This window comes from Pelodiscus sinensis, chromosome 8, assembly GCF_052426305.1.
Source record: "Pelodiscus sinensis isolate ZL-2025 chromosome 8, ASM5242630v1, whole genome shotgun sequence".
Lineage (NCBI taxonomy): Eukaryota > Metazoa > Chordata > Testudines > Trionychidae > Pelodiscus > Pelodiscus sinensis.
This window is the reverse complement of record NC_143059.1, coordinates 68,126,299-68,148,095: the sequence shown is the minus strand read 5'-3', so window position 1 is coordinate 68,148,095 and position 21,797 is coordinate 68,126,299. Positions and strand designations below refer to the sequence as shown.

Sequence of the window (21,797 nt, the reverse complement as noted above, 5' to 3'; positions counted from 1 at the left end):
GCGCTTTGGGAGGGGTGGTGGGAAGTTTCAGAATAAGTCTAGCCAATTAGAACTCAGAATTTCACCAGCTGTTGGCGGCTGGAAGTTATTTACCTATGGGCCGGGTATCCAACTTGTCATCTACTAGTTGCTCAGGGCTCATCAGTTCACTTTGAGGGACATTAGGCATGCTTTCCCTTTGACTGACTGGACTGACCATCTCTTGATCTTTCTCATTCTGCATCTGTGCATAAACATTAATGCCCGGAATCTTCCTAAAACATTAACAGAAACCATCATTGCCGTGTACGCTACGGATCACGTCACGTCATCCTTTTTAGACCTGAGTCCGTAGACGACCAAGGGGGTGGGGTGGGGGGGGGTCGTACCTTTTGAACTTGTAAATTACAAAAACGGCTAATCCCACAAACACCACCGAGAGCAGCATCAGCATGGCCGAACCACTGTGACTGGGCGTGAGGTCCACCAGGGGAGCTACAAGAGAGGAGATCTTTAGAATATCTACAGAGCACGGACTGGAAATAACTCTACGCAGATATGGTGCGGCCACCCCGCCCCAGCCGTTTCTTTGTAGTGACACCTGTCTAATTATTGCTCCGTGGTGTCTCCAAGGTACATCCCCATTCAGTGTACGGATCACTTCCAAAAGGCAAGGGGCTCTGTGATGTGTAGGTATTCCTATGGCTTCCTGTAGAGTTCTGTTCCACCCTGAGGTACAGACCCACTCTACAAGGCCACTGATCGTCATGGGAAACATGAATGGTTGGAGAGGGATGTTTCAGCTGCATTTTATTGGAGTAAAAAAAATACTGCAGCCAGACTAATGCATGGGCATGGTGCTATGTGTGTTGTTATCTGGATGAAGCTGGGCATTGGATGCATTTGCCATGTCTGTCACTCATCACATGTAGGGGGGGTTTGATGCAGAAACGTAGGCATGGGCGACACTGTAAGGTATGCCCTTCACTGTCGTTAAGAGTGCTCACTACAAATATACCACATGCCAAGAGGAATGCCTGGCAGATCCCACTGTGCTGCTAACCAGGGACTTACAACAGATTTTGCTACTCAACCAGATTTTGAAGGGATTACCACTGACCTGCAGTTAAATGGGCAGCATGGACCAGGACACGAACACTGGGTTTCAACTCAAACTGGACAACATTTTGGTTCAGTTTGTGGATCAATATTTCTGAAATCTGGAAGAAACAGGGGGGAAAAGGTTAGTAAAGTCACTTTAGACAATTGCTGGCTATAAAATGGCGATTCCCAACCTTTTTCATACCGAGGACCGGCAAACTCATTCAAACTCACTGGCAGACCGGCACTGAAATATTTGCATATCCGTTATGGTAATTAATTTGCATGTTTGCATATTCCACGTGGCAATTTTAAGGGATCACATGTTATTTTGCAATGCTTCTATATGTACACAATATATGCAGGATAGTTCTGGATTTCACACATTTTTGGAGAAGCCTTATTGTTATAAGATGAGAGAGCCAAACATTTGTGGTAGAATAGAAATATTCCTCCAGGTGGAATACTAATCATTTCACTCCTTAATGAAGATTCTTTGAGCTTCTAAGAGCTGCATGTGAGATAACGCAAGATAACCACCCAGTCAAAGAGAAGCCAAGGTTTCCCACACAAACCGCTGTAAAGAGTTAAAGATTTCCAAGTAATCCAGTTTGGGTAAAAAGTTGTCTGTGGTGATTCATATTAAGTAGCTTAAACCAGCACATTTGCTTCAATTTCACTTATTCATGTATGAATGTAAGTTCCAGCATTTCAGTATTTTTAAAGCAGGGAGGGAGGAGAACTGGATCGCAGTGGCAGCCACCCATCACATGCACTTGGCCTTGATGGTTGGGGCAGGTGCTCTCCACATGGAGCTTGTTCCCACCGGCCAGGGCAGCCACTCTCCATGTGGCGCTTGGCCCTGTCAGCCAGGACAACTTCCCTTCACCAGGGGCTTGGTCCCTCCAGCTGGGGCAGCCACTCTCTGTGCGGCCCCGCCAGCCAATGGACTGGCAGTTGGGAACTGCTACTATAGTGGAAACAGGGCCCTCTACAAAGCAGAGATTTGACATAGGAAAAGTAAGTTCAAAATGTGAGTCATCAGGGACTTACTGTACAGTAGCTAGGTACAGCTAGCAAGGTGATATAGATGTTTATATGCTACTAGTAGCTACTGAGATTGACACGTTCCATGAGTAACTTTACTCACTGAGGTAGGCCTATTGACATCAAAGGCCGTGTCTTCACGCCACGGAAGATTGATGCTGCCATGATCAGTCTTCCAGCATTCATTTTTGTGAGTCTAGTTAAGACTCGCTAAATCGCACTCAGAGGATGCTCCATCAGTGGCCAGTACTCCTGTTCTGTTGAGGAGTAAGGGAAGCTGACGGGAGCATTTGCTTCCATTGGTCTCTAGGGCTGTGTCCAGACTCAGGGGTTTTTTCGAAAAAAGTAGCCTTTTTTCGAAAAAACTTCCCCTGCGTCCAGACTCAAGCCGCGTTCTTTCGAAATTAATTTTCTTTTCTTTCGATGGCGGTAAACCTCAATTTACGAGGAAGAACGCCTTCTTTCGAAAGTTCCTCTTTCGAAAGAAGGCGTTCTTCAATATAAATAGGGCTTCTTCAAAAGAGAGCATCCAGACTCACTGAATGCTTTCTTTCGAAAAAGCAAGCCGCTTTTTCGAAATTTCTCCGTGCAGTCTAGACGCTCTCTTTCGAAAGAGGCTTGCAGTCTAGACATAGCCCTGCTGTGGTGATGCCACCAAGGTTGGCTTAAAGCAGTGGTCCCCAACATTTTGGGGCTGCCAGGCAGTGCGGGGGCAGGGCCATACATGTGTTGCGCACCCGGGGCGGGGCTGCGCATGCGCCATGCATCTGGGGCGGAGGCCGCGCATGCGCCATGCACCCAGGGCCCAGGGCATAAGAATGGCTCAGGCCAGCCCTGGTCACTAGGCAGGTGTACCTAAATGCCTTGGCGGGTGCCATGACTCCCGCAGGCACTGCGTTGGGGACCACTGGCTTAAAGTAAGCCGACTCCTGCTATGTAGAATACTTGGGTGGACTTGCATACCTTAAGCCAAGCTGCTGGATCTAGTGTAGACCCTGGCTAAAGAGTCTACTCATTGAGTAACGGCACTCCTGTGCTTAAATGTTTGCAGTACCAACCCAGAAGTAGCAAATGAATGCCCTGCAGTTTCAACACAAGCAATGCAGAAATAATCGAAGGCTAAAAATCATCAGGTCAAATATAATGGTCTGTGCTTTGCAGGAGATCAGACCAAGAGCATCACGATAGGCCCTTATAACATGAACATTTATGATGAACCCTCGTGTAATTCTGCTGAAGACAATGGGGATCTACCAGACACAGGTTCTACTCAATTCAGGGAACAGGGCAAAGAAGAGATGCTACTTCAGGATACGAGCACCACTTTGCTGGGATGGAGCCCAACCAGGATTAATGTCCATAGAGCAGGAGAATCAGGCGTTGACCCAAATCTTTATTTAAAGATTCTGAAGAGTTTAGGGTCTAAATAGTGTGGCAAAGTCCTGGCTGTGTCCTGTGGTATTCGTGCTACTGGCAGATAATATTAGCTTCAGAGACTTGCTGTGGTACTATACACAAGCCCTTTCTCTTTACAGGAAGCAGGGTCCATAGCTTAGTGAGCCATACTCCTCACAGGCTAGTCCATAGTTTTTCCCTGGTCCACTTCCCCAAACCACCTTTTCAAAATGTCTCCCTCTGGTACCTGTTAACCAGCTCTCAGCTCCCACACAGTTTCTTCTTGTTCCTCCCTTTCTTCTTCTGGTCCCTCACTCTTAGTCTTCCCCCTCTCCTTACCTAGGGGAGGCCTTTTAAAGCAACTCCACTGGCTGTAATTGGCTGCAGGTGTTGAGTGACTTGCCTGAGGGAGCAATCTAGTTAATTAACCCCAGGTGTTCTCCTGCCTTCATTTTATGGCAGCAGGCTCTAGCAGTTTACCCTGGGAAGAGAAAACCACTTATCCAGTGCCCTGTATACCTGCCTTCCCCCAGAGTGTGGCAGGCTGCTGGCTTAGGTCTGTCACAATAGACAGGGCAGAGAGAATGGCATTGTTATATACGTAAATAATGTACAGCATTTTCCACCAAGTTCTGTCTGGATGCTTACAGCCTCAGTTTCTGTAGATACTTCATCCATCCTATGAGTTCCCAAGGTACAATTTTCCACTCTATCAACAAGACCAAGATGGGCGGAGGATGGAGCCCGGGGTAAGCAGAGAGGTGACTGGAAAACTTGAAAATAACCCAACATAGAGTGTTGGGTTTTGACAGCCAAGTGAAGTTCAGGAACGGTGCTGCATTTGTGCTCACTATTGAATCTAATTTGGTTTAAATAAATCTTTCTACTTTTTCAAAGATGAATGGAAAATTGACAGGGAGGCATACATGCTCATCATTTTTAGCCCATCTTTGTTGTGTTCCTTATTTTTCTCAAAGGAGGTTATTTCAATAATGCTTCAGAGATGTGATTAAGTGTTCCTCGACTGTCATTCATCAAGAGCTGAGATGCATCTTTGGCGGGTTTTCTTTTTTAACATTCTTCATGATTTTTGTCAATACTGTTGGAGCCTACATTTCATTTTGGCCACTGCTCACTTGAATCAGTGCCCTTGGTCCAATATCAATTTGGCAACCACCAACAATGGGCTTTTTATTTTAAAAAAATACATCTCATTTTTGTTTTTTAAATCTTGTTAGTGGGACCAGAATGTGTTGTAAATATATTTCTATCAAGAGGAAGAATAAATTACATTAGCTAATAGAGATTCATCCACAGATGTGAGGGATATGATTGACTTGCTTAGCTCCAAACAGCATGCAAAGGAGATGTACTACAGGATGCAAATGAAGCACAGATTACACCTGTCTTGAAGCACTCAAGTAGACTTGCACTCAGAGGCTGGAAGCTACGAGGGACACCCCCCCCCAAAAGGGAGTGATAGATGCTGATGGAAATGCTCTAAAACCATGGGCATTAATGGCTTGTAGCAGGAATGGGCATAGAATCAGCCACAGGTAACCATCCTCATACCCCTGTAAGGTGGTTCTTTGCGTGTGGAGAAATTGACGCTGGTATAGTTTTCACACAAGCTGAAGGAAATAGCATAGTACACCCATCCTTGTTATTTCTGATGCAAAGCACCCAGGACTGTTAAGAAGTAAGGGAGGCTGGGGAAATAGGGCGTGTCTCACTCTAGGTCAGAGATGGGCCATAATTTTTTACCAGAGGCCACTTCAGAAATTTTTGAAGTGGCCCTGAGCTGCTCCAGAAGGGACGGGGCTTCAAGTGGAAGGGACGGGGCCAAGATACTTCCCTGTATCCCCACCCACAGACCATGACTGGTTTGGGGGTGGGGGAGTGCGTGAAGCTTTTGTCCCTCCCCCCAGAGGTTTCCCCTAGGCGCCCATACCCCCGGCGGTGGAAAGAGACTTTGCATGCTCCCCCTTCTGCCCCAGGCCAATCAGCGCTCGGGAGTGGGAGAGCGTGTGACATCTCCTCCAGCCCTGCCAAGAGTGCATCGCACTTCTAAACTCTACATGCTCCTTGCAGGGCAGAGGAAACTTTGTGCACTTCCCCACGTTCCCAGGCCCTAATTGGCCTGGAGGTGGGGGAGCAGCAGGGCCTCCATGGGCTGCATCAACCCACTTGGAGGGCCAGATCCAGCCTGCAGAGGCCCTTTTGGCCACCTAGGTAAAGACACATGTAATGTGAAACCACTCTGGCCATGCAATGGTGCCTCAAGGAGGAGAACGTGCCTATTGAGTTGCTGGCAGGGAATGGGTTGGTCCAGCAGTGGGCAATCTAGGTTAGTGAGCAAGCTACACAAGTGGCCTTCTTCATCTCAGTGAACTGCAAGACTGTCGTAACCAAGGCGGTCTCCCGGGATAGGGTAGTTTTGCTAACTGTGCTTGCATAGCTAGAATTTGCCGAGGGTGCCGATTGAACCGTAGCCGCACTTCCATTGGGTACGCATGGAGTGCACGGCTCTCACAGTCAATGTCGTGTGCAATAAACGCGCACCTCCCATCATGTGCCTGTGCTTTACGTGTGTGTCGCTTTAGTAATACCAGTAGGAAAACAACGATGCAGATGGAAACCAGTGGAATCTGGCAACCCGGTGCATTGGCAACTGTCTTGCGGGCCACACATAGAACCCACATGTGGCCCGTGGGCCACCCGTCACTGGTTCAGTCAGTGATACGGGTAGAGGATGGAGAAGAATCAGAACCCAGCACACATCAGCTCAGGTATGAGAATGCTCCAGAGTGGTTGCCTGGCACAAGTCCAGTCCAGAAACAATAAAACCCCACTTGTCCTGCTGGGCGATTCCTGCCACACACATTGGACACCACTGAATTCCTGGATAAAAGAACCTTTCTTCCTGCCGGACGGGCAACATGCAGAAGCTGCAGTGCCCCTAGCGAGGAGAGCAGCCAACCGCAGCCTCTTCTCCACTGACAATGAAGGTGTGTCTAGACTACATGCCTCCGTCGACGGAGGCATGTAGATTAGACAGATCGGCAGAGGGAAATGAAGCCGCGATTTAAATAATCGCGGCTTTATTTAAATTAAAATGGCTGCCCCACTCTGCCGATCAGCTGTTTGTTGGCAGAGCGGGTCAGTCTAGACGTTCCCCTGTCGACAGAAAACCCTTTTGTCGACCGCCCCGGTAAACCTCATCCCACAAGGCATAACGGGGTGGTCGACAAAAAGGTTTTCTGTCGACAGGGGAACATCTAGACTGACCCGCTCTGCCAACAAACAGCTGATTGGCAGAGTGGGGCAGCCATTTAAATTTAAATAAAGCCGCGATTATTTAAATCGTGGCTTCATTTCCCTCTGCCGATCTGTCTAATCTACATGCCTCCGTCGACGGAGGCATGTAGTCTAGACACACCCTCACAGTGATAGTAATCGTCTTCATCAGCAGCTGGGGATGAACCAACCAGAGGTCCCCCAAACAGAGGCTTTTGATATGTGGATCCTGCAGGGGTCGGCTTTGACTCCTCAGACATTGCTGCCAGCCCTCGGTTTTGCCCTTACTTGTCCTTACCTGCCATGCAGATCAGAGCCATAGTTTGCTTGAGCGATCTTACAGCACGTCTTTGTTGTGCTGTTCAAACATCGATGAGGAAAGGCAACATGGAGAATTGTCATCTGTCCCAAGACCACCCCTCATTTTTGAGCCAGGCCTGGCTCCATTTTTTTGCTGCGGTGCGTGACAAGTCCACTGTCCTCACTGAGGCAGGAAAAAAGCACCTAGATCTGAGCCCAGGTGGTTAGCCTGAGCCGCTGTCCCTGCTGCAACGTCCATGTGGCTCTTCTTAGTGTGCTTATGTAACCCACACAACTGCTGGGTGTGGTGCACTGTCCCATGCAGTGGCACTGGGCCCACTTACTAGAGAGAATAATGATTGTGCTCTGCAGCCTTAACTGAGAGGCACTTGGCTTTGAGCTCAAGCTGTAGCGGATCCTGCACAAAGCTCTAGAAGTCCCTGGTTCAGTTCCACCTGTCGATGTTACTCTAGCTCGCATCTGCCTGCCCATGCTTGGAACCACGCCTCCCAGGTGCAGTGTAGACCTACTCAGTGACAATCCCTGTCCTGGAGAACTTGCAGCCTAGAGCAGCATTTCTTAAACTGTGTCCCACGGCACACCAGTGTGCCGCAAGGCAGTCCAAGGTCTGCCACGGAGACATGGTAACCAACCACACATCCCTTTTTTTCCAGGACAGTTGTGGATTTAAAGACACCCAGTGCTAGCACAGTGCAACAGCAACTCCACGCCTCCACCCAGAACATAAGTGACTCCCTTGGTGCTTTACGCGGGCAGCCAGGGCCACTGCCAGTGGTGCGCAGTATCCAGAGCTCTGAGATCAGCACCATGCACCAGTGTCCAGCAAACCCCTCCCCCACACTGCGTGGGCCTTCCCTCCCGCTACAGTACTGCCTCCGCCATGTGCCACCAGCCCAGCCTCCTCCATCCACATGCGGCCGCCACCGCTGCTGGACAGGGATGGACACTGGTTGGAGCTGGTGAGCCGCTCCTGGGAGCTGCCACCGGAGTCCCGGTGGAGACTGTGGAGAGCCCAGCTGGAGCGCTGCAGGGCGGAGTATGTTCCGACTCTGACGGTGCGCTCTCTGCACGGCCCTTTCTCCCCCCACCCTCTGCCACGCACTCCTCCTAATGGGAGCCAAAGCTGGTGCAGGGCCTGGAATGTGGCACTAACATTAGCACCACGGGCGGCCCAGCTCCAGGCCCGGCAAGCCGTCCTGCCTTGGAAGCAGCTGGGGTCAGGGCTGCAGGGGCTTCTGGGGCCTGACCACAGACTCCACCCCCGCAAACTGGAAGGCAAAAGGTGGGGAGGGGCTCTGAGAGAACTAGGGGGAAGGAGGGTGGGAGAGGAAGGGGCTTGTGCTGAGGGGAGAGGGGCAGGGCAGGAGAAGAAAGGGGAAGGAACTAAGGGGCAGGGTGGAGGAGAGACAAATGCCAGGGGGCCAAGTGGAGACAATGAGGAAAAGGGCAGGAGGAGGGAGGGGAGGTGTCAGTGGAGGTGGAAGGGTGGAGGGGACAGGGTGATACTGGGAGAGGAGAGGGGAAGGGCATTGTGGGCAAGAGGAAGCAAGAGGAGGGGGAGGTTCTGGGAGAAGGGTTGAGAGGAGGGGTGAGCATGAGGAAGGTGGGGATTGAGCAAGTCATGTGAGAGGGCACAGAGGGGCAGGAGGGGAACTGGGGCAGAGGGTGGTGAGGGGGTGGGCATCAGGGGGAAAGAGGGCGAAGGAGGAAGCACCAGGAGGATGCAGGGCTAAGGGAAGGTGCAGGTGCCAGCGGCTTCTGGGGTGAAGCAGAAGGGCAGACACCTGCAGGGGAGGGACCAGCACCAAAGGAGAGAGGATTCGGTGGGAGCCAAACTTATACCCTATGGGTAGGAGGATGGTGGGAAAATTTCTTAGAGGGGGTTGCTTTTACTTTTGGGCATGTGTCCATCTTACACGTCAGGGGCATAGTAAACAGAGAAGAGAACAGAGTTCAAATGGCCATCCTTAAAAGGGGCAAGATTTTTTTTTTTGCAAAAATTATTGGTGATCCCCATAAAAACAATGATTGTTTGGTGTTCCTCGGTCTTGAAAAGTTTAAGAAACACTGGTCTAGACAGAAAAAACACAAGCATGATGGGGGGGGAGGGAGGATAACAGAAATAGCCATGACTGGCACTGTTTTGTTAGTTACAGATGCTTTTGTACCATTTAACTGAAGCAGAGGTAGAAGAGAGAGATGGCAGGAATGAGGAGTTGGTAAGTCTAGGGGAAGGGAAGAGAAGAGGGCCAGTCACGATTCATCACCCTCCTAGCAGACTGGGGTTTGGAGGCATCACACCATAAGCGAGTCTTATGAAAGGCTTCCTAGTTCGAATTACCTAGTTCGTGCTGCGTGTAGCTGCGCGGCACGGGGTTCGAACCAGCGGGGATTTAAAAATGGCGATGCCCCACTTATGCAAATGAAGCCCGGGAAATTCAAATCCCGGGCTTCATTTGCAATTGCGGTATGCCTACATTACCCCACTAGTTCGAACTAGCGGGGTAGTGTAGACATACCCATAGAGAATAAAGCACAAAGATATTGTCCTGAGGGCGAGGGGGATATCAGATCTCCAAGCTGGCACAGCTCCAGGTTCAAGCAGTAGCTGACCTGGACTTCAACCCAGTGTGCTTTGCAGGAAATTCCACATTTGCAGTTTGATCAGAATCCCGAGAAAGTCAATGAAAGATTCTTACTGATTTCACCAGGAAGCACGCTGAGCCACCTTATGTCCCTTTTTGTATCTCCTGGGTGGAACAACGCTAGGATGTGTTTTGCGAGAAAGGTAGGTGAGGCAACATCAGAGCAATTGTGTCTCGTTCAGAGAGCCCGACATCTCTCCGACCAGTTTAATAAACATATTCTTATTTGGGGAAACACTAGGGCTAAAAAAAAGCCCTTCTACATCCTTTCTCTGAGGCTCCATAACTAACCAAACAGAAGGTGACGCTTCTCAGAATAATGAACTAATTTATCATCTTCAGGAGTCTCCCCTCCAAAGATAATTAGCATTCAGAATTAGCTTTGGTTCTTAACTGAGCCTTATTGATGTTATCTGCTTTGTTGGCAGAATTAAGCACGATGTGCAAAGATAATTCTGTGAAAGAAATGATTCCTTCTGTATCAGTCTTTCATCAAAGAACAAAACAATGGATAATAATAGCATACAGCTGGTGGAAAACAGAGTTTTTCTTAGAGTGAAAACTAGGTGCAAACTCTGTACAGCAATGAACTGAACTACAAGACACTAAAAGGATATTTTTCCACACCCAGATCCAGACACTGGGTATCAAGAATTTGGCGTTACATACTCATCGGCTGTGTCTACACTGGCATGAATTTCTGGAACTGCTTAAAACGGAATACTATTCCGTTTTCAGTTTTTCCGGAAAAGGAGCGTCTACATTGGCAGGCTGCTTTTCTGGAAAAGCCCTTTTTCCGGAAAAGCGTCTGTGACCAATGTAGATGCACTTTTCCGGAAAAGACTACTGGACTGTCTACACTGGCCCTTTTCCGGAACAGTGTTCCGGAATAAGGACTTATGCCCAAGTGGGAGCAGAATAGTTTTTCCGGAATAGCAGCTGATTTTGTACAATAGAGCGTCGTTGCTTTTCCGGAAATTCAAGGGCCAGTATAGACAGCTCGCAGCTTATTCCGGAAAAGCGGCTGATTTTCCGGAATAAGTGGCCCAGTGTAGACACAGCCCCAAGGTGTTATCTGCAAAGCCCCTTACACATTACACCAGTTTACACCAGCTAGGAGATCTGAATGTTTACATGTTGTTTGTGCGAGATTCTCAACTAGCACCTAATATGTTGCATGTTCTTGTTTTTTCAATTCACCAGAGGAATCACTAAGCAAAGGGAAGAACTGAACATGAACTTTGATGGGAAGGAATGTGGCCTACTGGTTAGACGAGTGGGATTGGAGTCAGAACAACAGGGGTCTGCTTTTAGCAAGGCTACAGACTCTCCAACTTGGGCTGCATCATGTGATGTTTCTTTACCTCACTTTCTCCATCAGCGACATGAGCAAAGTCATACGGAGTAATTTACTAGGGATGTTGTGAGACTTTGGAAATTGCACTGAGATTCCTTAACAAAAGATGTGATGTAAGTGCAAAAGTATTACTAATATCAAGGACTGTCTTAAGATGATTCCAAAAGATACTGGGACATCAGCAGGCCGTCAATGTCCCTCGGTGACCTTGAGAATCATAAAAGCATAAGAACGGCCATTCTGGGTCAGACAAAAGGTCCATCTAGCCCAGTAGCCTGTCTGCCAACAGTGGCCAGGGCCAAGTGCCCCAAAGAGGGTGGACCAAAGACAATGATCAAGCGATTTGTCTCCTGACATCCCTCTCCAGCCTCTGACAAAGAGAGGTCATGGACATCATTCCTTACCCCCTGGCTAATCGCCTTTTATGGACCTAACCTCCATGAATTTATCTAGTTCTTTTTTAAACTCTGTTATAGTCCTAGCCTTCACAGCCTCCTTTGGCAAGGAGTTCCATAGGTTGACTGTGTGCTGTGTGAAGAACTTTCTTTTATTAGTTTTGAACCTGCCACCCATTAAGTTCATTTAGTGTCCTCTAGTTCTTATATTATGGGAACAAGTAAATAACTTTTCTTTATTCACCCTCTCCACAACCACTCATGATTTTATATACCTCTATCATATCCCCCCTCCGTCTCCTCTTTTCTAAACTGAAAAGTCACAGTCTCTTTAGCCTCTCCTCATATGGGACCTGTTCCAAACTCCTAATCATTTTAGTTGCTCTTTTCTGAACCTTTTCTAATGCCAAAATATCTTTGAGGAGAGGAGACCCCATCTGTACACAATATTCAAGATGTGGGCATACTATATTATGGGAACAAGTAAATAATTTTTCTTTATTCACCCTCTCCACACCACTCATGATTTTATAGACCTCTATCATCCCGAACACTAATACAATTAATGAACCTCGGCTGGAACAATACACTGGGACAAGAGAGAAACTTAAGAATCACAGAGTGTCCTTGACACAGTGGCAAAAGTTGAGCCTGGGAGAAAGAGCAGCTGATGTTCACCGGGACAAGCGGAGATCTTGAAAGACATCTGGGCATGATAGCAAGAGGGTAAATTTAAGCTTCATCTCGAGAGCACACAAGTCACCTTTCACAAAGGCTGAAGGACAACTAGTCAGCATTTTTCACAGACAAGTGACCCTGAGGACAAGGGAGGAAAAATCGACACCTCTCTGCAACAGCAGTTGCTCAAAGAGTGTAGAGAGATACATCCTTTTATAGACACCTCTGATGCATTTCCTGGTCATATATTTTAAAAAGTGAGTGCAAACATCTCTGAGGGTCCTGAGGGCCACCAGCACAGAGGTGTGTGCAAGTCAGTCCCTGACTAGCATCTGTAGAGACCAAACTGCTTGGCCCATCTCCCATCCCGCACAACGTATACCTTTCTGTGGCCCACCAGCCAACCACCTATGATGACAAAATGGGTGCAGGAAGGGGTGTGAGAGCAGGGTCTGACCAGGAGGTAGGATGTGAGAGCAGGCTGAGGGTGGAGGGGAGCTGGCTGGGAGGCTGGGTGAAGAGCAGGCTGAGGGTATATGGTCTGGGTGGAAGAGAGAGTGCAGGAGTGGGGTGGGGGACCTAGGAAGAAGGGAGGGTGCAGGAGCAGGGTGACGTTACGGGTTCCCAGCGGGAGGGTGAGGGGGTTTTTACTAAGCTCCGTGCCTCCCGCTTCTCCCAGGCACTACCCCCCACTGCCCCTATTGGCTGTGATTCCACCCAATGGGAGCAACAGGGAAAGCCTCCATGTAAGCAGTTTCCTGCACTGCTGTTTCCCCCAGTCGGGGGATGGGAGAGCAGCAGTGCACGGCCCTTTCCTTTCCCGTAATCCGGATCCAGCCCATGAGGCTTCCCCTGCCGTGGGAAGCCGGTGTGCGCGCCATCCTTGTGAGGGTTGGAGCACTGGCGTGGCGCTCAGCTGCAGGGGGAGTGCGCTCTGCACCTGTGGCCCACCTGGAAGATGAGTGGTCCGTGGACCATACTTTGGGAACCACTGGGATAGACGGTAGTTCATGTGGATCTTTAATTCGGCGTGTGGGGACTGATTTTCACAGGCGCCTTCTAACAGATTTGCCAATGCTCAGCACTTGCGAAAATCAAGCCCTTGTTGCCTGGACACGTTTGGAATGTGACCGGTCTGTAAGGCGAATGTTGTGTACCATGCCCGGCATTTTGCTGAGCAATCTATTAGGCGGAAATGGAAAAGAGAGGCAGGTAATAAAAGTCACAGATGAAAGGGTCCTTGGCAATGGAGAGGAGGTAGAACTGGAGATGGATTGGGGGGAAGGAGGACAGGACACACACATGAGGAGAGCTAGCTGTCAGCACCCCTTCATTCTCCTTAACCTCCATGTGGAGCGTGCAGCATTGGCCAATGCCCTTCCATCTGCCCATTTCCTGCACATCATCCCCTCACCCCATTGTTTCTCAAACTGTGGGTCCTGACTCCACGGGGGGTCGTGAGCAACTTAGAGGGGGGTCGTGGCATCACGAAGTTTGAAAACTCCTGCCCTAACCCATATAGAGACCATCTACTGTAAAAGGCCGGTAAACTGTGTGTGTTGCTACCCTCTACTAAACTGAACCAGAACTGCATTCGCTACGGACGCTAGTCAGGGTCTGACTCGCCCACCCCTGAGGCCCCTCAGAGAGGTTTGGCATTCAGAGCATCTCACTCCCAATGGGACTTGTGCTCCTAAATTGCTAAGTCCTTTTGAAGCAGCTCATTAGCAATGCTCCCTCCACTCAAGTGCTTTGGAAGCAAACAGATCTGAAATTTACATCCGCTGCCTCCGGGGCATATGCCCATGGTTTCGGGCATCATGACAGGCATGACATTCTGGGGCCTTGTTTTCCCTCATGCTTTGATTTGCAGGAGCACAAGAGGCTTCCTGGTGGAGGGGTGACACACTGTAAAGCAATGCTCCGAGAGCATAAACGACACTGGGTAGTCTGTCATCCGCTGGCGTTGTAGAAGTAAGCCGTGTGTCAGACGCCACGGCAATACCGAGAAGCAGCTCCATGGGGCCAAACCTCCGGTATCCTGGAAAAGCACTGCAGTTTGGATGTAGCCTAATTAAGGAGGGATGAAAGACAAAGCCTGCTACAGGCAGAAGACTGTCAGATTTTAGCTTAGCCATACCAGGCCATAGGCTTACAAAATGTTTTCATAAGGGAAGAAAGAATGACCCCATGCCGCAAGATGACAGAAGATGTACCAATGGGGGATACTGTGAAAAAGTGGTAGTAAAAGTAATTTTTGTCTTACAAGATACCCAGCAGTCACAGACTCCAAACACATGCCCTAATTGCAAGATAAACTATGTGCATAAATGCTAATGAGACATAGTCAAAATCACATTATAAAATAGGTGCCCAGATTAGGAAAACTGAGCTCCTGATGGGAAGCGCCACAGAAATTATTCCCCCACTGATATTCAATTGGTAAGGCAGCCATCAGGCCTTAAGGATATCATTAATTTTAGTTTAGTTTGGAAAAGAGAAAACTGAGAGGGGACATGATAGTAGCTTTCAAGTACCTAAAAGGAGGAGAGAGGAAAATTGTTCTACTTAACTGCTGATGATAGGACAAGAAGCAATGGGCTTATATTGCAGCAAGGGGGGGAGAGAGGGGTTAGGTTGGACATTAGGAAAAACTTCCTACCTGTCACGGTGGTTAAACACTGGAATAAATTGCCTAGGGAAGACGTGGAATCTCCAACACTGGAGATATTGAAGAGCAAGTTAGATAAACATCTATCAGGGATGATCTAGATTGTGGTTGGTCCTGCTGAGAATGCAGGATACTGGACATGATGACCTCTTGAGGTCTCTCCCAGTCCTAGTATTCTATGATTGTATGATTCAGGCTGTATGACTCTACTTATAACTTGTGCATAGGTTTTAGGGATGTTCTGTATGCTTGGGTGATCATAACTTTGATAGGCACTTTAATAAAACCTGTACAACAGACTAGACCTTGTACGTGTGAATGTATGTGTGATCACGAGCCTTGTGTTCCTAGAGATTCTAAATCTCAAGCAAGTAGCAGACACAACTTTCACTCCTGTTGAGCTTGAAACTGCAGGCCCCAGAGCCGAACCCACAATGGTGTAATCCAACCTCCGCAAATTCACTTTAAAGAAGATAAAAGGCTGCATCAGGTTTGCTGAACTGGCATATTTTTTGTGGCTCTCCACACGTGGGTCACCACTTTTTTTAAAGGGTGGCACCCCGAATTGGACACACGACTCCAGCTAAATGCACACAACAGTTACCTCCCACACAGCTCTCCGTTAGCACAATGATCTTAGCCTTTTAGCAACTGTATCACACCGTTGACTTATATTCAATTTGTGATCCACAGTAAGTCCCAGATCCTTTTCAACAGTACTTCCACCTAGCCGCCTCCAGCAAATGAAAAGCAGAGAATGGAACATGTGAAGTACTAAGGGAGTAAATTAGGGTCATGGTCAGGAAACATCGGCATAAAATGCTCAGACATGAACTCAGGGAATGATCCAAATGCTGCTGTACGGCGAGATTTCGGCAAATCCAGTAATGTGCCTGAACCACTATTGCTTACTCCTTAAACTTTAGCAACCAAGCTAACAGGCCCAAATTAGACCTAGACTGCAACTTCTGCATGACCAAAATCAGGGAGGGAAGGGGGAGTTTGGGTGCCACAGAGAGGGCAGTTTGACCCCACATCCTTCCTGAGGCCCAAATCTCTAGTGAAATCGCTGAGCTATACATTTAGAAAAACAGGAAGTTTGTCTAAATGCCCTAAGACATATATCTATCAGGGCCCCTGGGCATGGAGTCTCTGAAAAAGAAAAAACGCATCTGGTGAACATGATGATCAGAAGAAAACCTCTTGCCTAACCTTTAAAAAGTACTTGCCTAACAAGTTTTTGAGAGACATGTTATTGCAATACTAATGGATAAATAGGGAAGGAAAGTTTGAGTTAGGGGGACAATTTTGGGAACACTTGGAGGGACACCTTGAGGACTCCTTGAGGACTCTTCACATCTGGACGCATCTTCGTCCCCACCGGCAGACGGAAGACTGGCTATCGGAAGCCTGCCCGGTGCCACTCAAGAGCCACACTTGACTTTGGTAACTATCGAGGGTGGGGGTGTTTTACTAACCTGTTGTGGACGTAAGTGCTTGAAACTAAGTGAAGTTTAGCTTTAAGTGAAAACACTCTCGTGTTGCCCTATTTGTACCATCCATCTATCAGCTGGATGGCCGTGTCTCCCCTGAATTTTCTCCTTACATCACCTCGCAGAGAGTAAAAGTTACTGAGAGGTTTGAGTTGAAAGAACCCCAGGTAACACTGCCACCGGGGTTTGGAGGCAAGTTGAGAAGGTTCGGGACCTCAGAAAAACCAGGGTCAACAGAGGCCCTCGCATTCTGGGACAGTATTTGAGCAAGTCTCAGGTGCTCTGAATGCTGAATGGGGCATACGGAGCCTGCATCAAACAGTTCCTACTGAAAACAATCCTAAGTTTACAGTCAACTAGAGAAGGGCCCTAGCGCTCCACCCACAAAACAAAATACACGCTTTAATATCAAGGTGGAAAGCGGCAAAGAGGCAGCTCCATAGGAAACAGCAGGCTTTGCCCTGACAATAATGCCTGTAACCTGAAAAAAAAAACAGGACTATGCAGCACTTTAAAGACTAACAAGATGGTTTATTAGGTGATGAGCTTTCGTGGGCCAGACCCACTTCCTCAGATCAAATAGTGGAAGAAAATTGGCACGACCTTATATACCAAAGGATGCAATAAAAAAAAAGTGAACACATATGAAAAGGACAAATCAAATTTCAGAACAGAAGGATGGGGGGGGAGAAGGTAAATGTCTGTGAGCTAATGATATTAGAGGTGATAATTGGGGAAGCTATCTTTGTAATGGGTAAGACTAACCCATTACAAAGATAACATCACCAGACTAACACGGCTACATTTCTATCACTATATAACTTGAAAGATTACAGTACAGCCCCCTCGAGACGACTAGCAGAGATGGTGCTGGTGTCCCTCTGAAAGCTGTAGCTCACCCCTCGCCTGAAAAGGCTTATGACATCTTGCCAGCATTTCCTTTCTTTACGACCATGGAGACTTCAGGATTACCAGGAAAAACAGATTCATAATAATTTGTAGAATACAATAAGCAGCGAAGGGCAGAAGGACCCTGATCAGTGGTAAATTAGATAGTGGATGCACAGCCTTTCTTCCCAGTGGAGACCGGGTGGGGGTGGGGAGGTGTTGCAGGGTAGTAAAACCTTCCCGGGTGTTTATAGCTTGCACAGGGAGAAAATGGCGGAGATGAGTCGTTTGTTAAAGAAGATGGAGGCCGAGCAAGGGTAAGTATGAGATGGCAGATGACCTGGCTGTTCTGCGCCTGGTAACAGGGTGTGATTAACACGGGTTTACAAAGCACTGCAGGGGGCTGATGGCAGTGGGAATAAATTCCAGGGGACATCAACTTAACAGAGAGGGAGGGAAAATTCAAGATTGATTTAGCTGTCGAGAGGAAGACTCAGTTCATTCGTTCTATGGACCAAGAGGCAAATCCTGAGGGGTACTGTTGGCTCTCCAGGGGTTTAGCAACACTGAGGACCTGGCCTCAGTGTTGGCTCTCCAGGGGTTTAGCAACACTGAGGACCTGGCCCAAAGGCGGAGGACGGGCCTGTGGGGGGTTCAGGCCAGACGTGGCAAACGCTCACCTGCAAACAGACACGGTGAGAATACCTCACTAACCGGCCCCATTTCACATAAACCCCTCGGCAGGTTACTGCTCGGCGTGGTTGCAAGCTGCTTAGCCCCACAGATATGGAACATTCCAGATTTGCTAATGACATCACTGGGGGATCCCCGACTCCCCTTTGCACTCCTGGGGCAAAGCAACCAGAACTTAGCCTAGCCCCAGCTCGTCGTTTTGATCCCACTGGTTGCAATGTAATGGCCCCCTTTTTTATTTTTATTTTTTAACCCGCAATCTCTTCCCTGCCCCCCTTCCCATGGACGACATCCGCCGCTCTGCCAAAGATGGAAATAATACCTGATCCAGGTCTTCTGCTGTTCGTTTGTTCTCACCCATGGCATCTTGGTATGGTAAAATGAAGAGCTCGGCGGATGTGGGCAAACCAGGCAGGACTGCGACCAGGATATGTTTGCTTGAAATGCTTGTTGCCTGGTTATAGAGACAAACAGTGACAGGTAAACGGCAGTGGTAGCCCAGAACAAAGAAGTCGTGTGTTAAAGCATTGCAGGAGGTTCATTGAGGGATCTACCAACGATGGTGAAAGTCGGGGCAGGGACTTAGTAGTACTGTTCCGTACTCTTGTCCTGTCTGCGCTTTTATACCATAATCAGTATGGTAGGTGAGCCCCTAAAGGCACTGACTGGTGCTGAGTGACTTTGCCCACATTCTGCATTACTGATCCTGAGCATCTCCAATGGTGCCAGTCTTAGAATGTTCTAGAGATGCTGAAATAATTATACCTCTGGTGGCGAGGCAGAGATCAAACAAACGCATATTTACTTATTGTTCCTTCCAGCAGAGTTGGCTGGCTAGTGACATGGGTGGGTGAGAAATGTACAGGTCTATAAAATCATGACTGGTGTGGAAAAAAAGTGAATAAGGAAAAGTTATGTACTTATTCCCATAATATAAGAACTAGGGGATTACCAAATGGAATTATGAATAGGCAGCAGGTTTAAAACAAACAAAAAGAAGTTGTTTTTCTTCATTCAATGCATAGTCAACCTGTGGAACTCCTTGCCAGAGGATGTGGTGAAGACTAGGACTTTAACAGGGTTCAAAAAAAGAGCTAGATAGATTCATGGAGGTTAGGTCCATCAATAGCTATAAGCCAGGATGGGTAGGACTGGTGTCCCTAGCCTCTGTTCGTCTGGAAATGGGTGACAGGAGAGGGATAGCGTGAGGATTACCAGTTGTGTTCCCTCCCTCTGGGTTATCTGGTATTGGCCACTGCTGGGAGACAGGATACTGGGCTAGATCTTTAGTCGGACCCAGTACGGCCATTCTTATATTGCAACCTTATTGTTTTCTCTCTCAACAACCAAGGTGTAAGGAAAAGCTCCAATGCCTCGTTTCGATCTCACACTGGTGTGAATCAGCAGCAACTCCATCAATGCCAAGGGGGCAAAACCAGGGTGGGACAGAGCAGACTTTGCGTGAGTCAGCAAATGGAATTACCTACCCAGAGTAATTAATTATCCTCTGGTTGTGTGGCTGTGTCTTGCAAAACAAGATCAACCAAAGTGAAATGAAACAGCAGGGATCCGTGTACAGCGACCGTCGCTATATTTAATCAATATTGCCAATTCAATAAACACAGGTATCTTTGGGAAGTAGTCCAGCAGCTTAGCTTTGACATTGAGGGGTACAATTTCAGAAGCTGAAAATGTAAGCTCCTTTCCTGGACCAGGGAAACAATATGTCTCCCAAGACTTGCTCTTAATGCTGAAAAAAGATAGCAGAGATGGTCCCACATTTACTTCCTCACAATGCAGAACTCCTGTGGTCTTATGTTTAGAGCATGTGTTTGATTTGTGTGTAATCACCGAGCTAAGAGGCTAAGACAAGGACTATCACTGCTCATCCTCCAGGATACAAAGTGATCACCTGCAGTGGACAGGAAGGAATTTTCCCAAATGTAACATTTCAGATAATTAGCTAGATGCCTTTTCACCATTCTCTGCAACATTAGGCAGGTACTAGACATGGCTGAAAGGGATGGGTCAATGTTTGAGGGGCCAGAGGAGTGAGTGATCATGATAAATAAAATTATATTGGATAATCCCAAATTAGGCAGATCATAATCTATCATACAGAACAGACCCAGAGAACTTAGTAGAGAACAATGATATTTCTAAAGAATCTTTATATAAGCATGCGGTATACTATAGTAGGAACTTAATCTTCCATTAATGTGTCTAGGTTGGTAAAATATATATAGCAAGGAGATAATTGAATTAGTTAGGTTTTAGAGTAATTGTGGAGGATCTATTTAATTTCTATAATGCTCTCTCGGTTTTAGCCCTAAATCCTATAGGACTTGTGTGACATAGATGGAGTGTCAACACAGTCCTCTTTTTCAGGTCAACACTGATATAAACAACAATTTTAGTGGTTTTGTATCATTTTGGTTTGACAAATAGCCTTGATACCCCAGGTTTCTAATCTATTTTTAGTGATTTGATTTTGTTTTATTGCATCATTGATGTTGAAAAAACCAAGTTAGAATCCAAATGGGCCATCAGATACTTGATGTAGACACACAGAGATCTAAAGGCTACAAACCAAAGCCCATTGAAATATTATTTCTTTCTATTCCTCCTTTTCCTCTATGTTTTGATGAGATTTGAAGATGAAATTGCATTCTGTGTTGTGCCTCATAACCTCCTGCTATAGCCTGAAGCCCCATCCCTCATCCTGAACCCCTCTTTTCTGTCCCCACCCTAGAGCCTGGGGAAGTCCCAAGCTTTTCTCCCCCCACCCACTTTGAAAGGATGTGTGTGGTCCCCAACTGATTTTTTTTTTGTGGGTCAGTGGCCACTGACAGAAAAAAATATAAAGACAGCAGCAAAGGGGAGAAATTGTTATTCTGCAGTGTTCAAATTGCCCACATAGGGGCAACTTGGATGTTGCATACACTTTCCTTTGAAGTATTCTGCTTTGGCTCCTGTAATCAAAAAGGAGTGATGCTTCCCAGAAGCATGACCTAAGCCCATCGGGCCTACCCACATTATACCCATCCACACAAAAAATAGGGCTGGAGAGCTCAGCTTTTCAACAGACCTCCACGATGGGGTGTGTCTCTTTCTAAGATCTGTTGGCTCCCTGGTTGGGCAGATCATTCTGTTCTTCAAATCGAGGCCCAGGATAGACACAATAATCATGGAGGGAACGAAGTGGTAAGGAATAAAAACCATATCCCATTGGTTACCTCAACTAGTGCTTTCTTGATCACTCTACCGACGTCCCGTCTCCACTCGGGAATATCCGGGTTGTACTCATCCAGGTTTGGAGAGAACGATAAGCGGAGAGACTGAAATCGCTCTGGGGATACAACGGCACACACGTTACTTCCTGACAGCACTGCGGTATTGGGTTGTCAGACTAACACGATACATTGCGATGGATTTTAGCCAATGTAATAGGATAGTTATCCCAACTGAATGATCCACAGCCATCGTACATGGCTGTAGCGTCAGTGAAGCCAATGGAGCTATGATGATCAATGTCCACTACGCCAACAGTTCAGGTATCCACCCAAAGGCTACGGGTGTTGGGGCACCACTCACAAAATTGTAGAAGGCGGAAAAATACCCTAATCGTCCTCACCCTAAGGTTTTTCTAACCATAATCCAATCTTTATTTGTTTAGATTTGCATTACACTTTGAACCTCTCTAGTCCGGCACCCTTGGGACCTGACCGGAAGTCAGTATTGTCTAGCACCATTACCAACTATTCCTCAACGTACCAGGCTCTGAGAAGACATGTAGAGGTAAATTAAAGTTAAATAACAGCACAGAACACTGAGACC

At 47.5% G+C, this 21,797-nt stretch overlaps 1 protein-coding gene across 2 annotated transcripts in view; it reads right to left on the bottom strand.

The window, feature by feature from the left end:
- Positions 1-21,797, bottom strand: part of SORCS1 (sortilin related VPS10 domain containing receptor 1) — a 477,697-nt gene that overhangs the window by 5,250 nt on the left and 450,650 nt on the right. Inside the window, exons 22-26 of one of the 2 annotated variants that reach the window (XM_075935516.2) lie at positions 21,197-21,309; positions 18,283-18,414; positions 1,100-1,199; positions 369-474; positions 94-254 (exon numbers count right to left, since the gene is read on the bottom strand). In XM_075935516.2, the coding sequence (XP_075791631.2) occupies positions 94-254; positions 369-474; positions 1,100-1,199; positions 18,283-18,414; positions 21,197-21,309 (612 nt within the window). The remainder of the gene's footprint in view (positions 1-93; positions 255-368; positions 475-1,099; positions 1,200-18,282; positions 18,415-21,196; positions 21,310-21,797) is intronic. The other variant, XM_075935517.2, reaches the window with a different exon arrangement.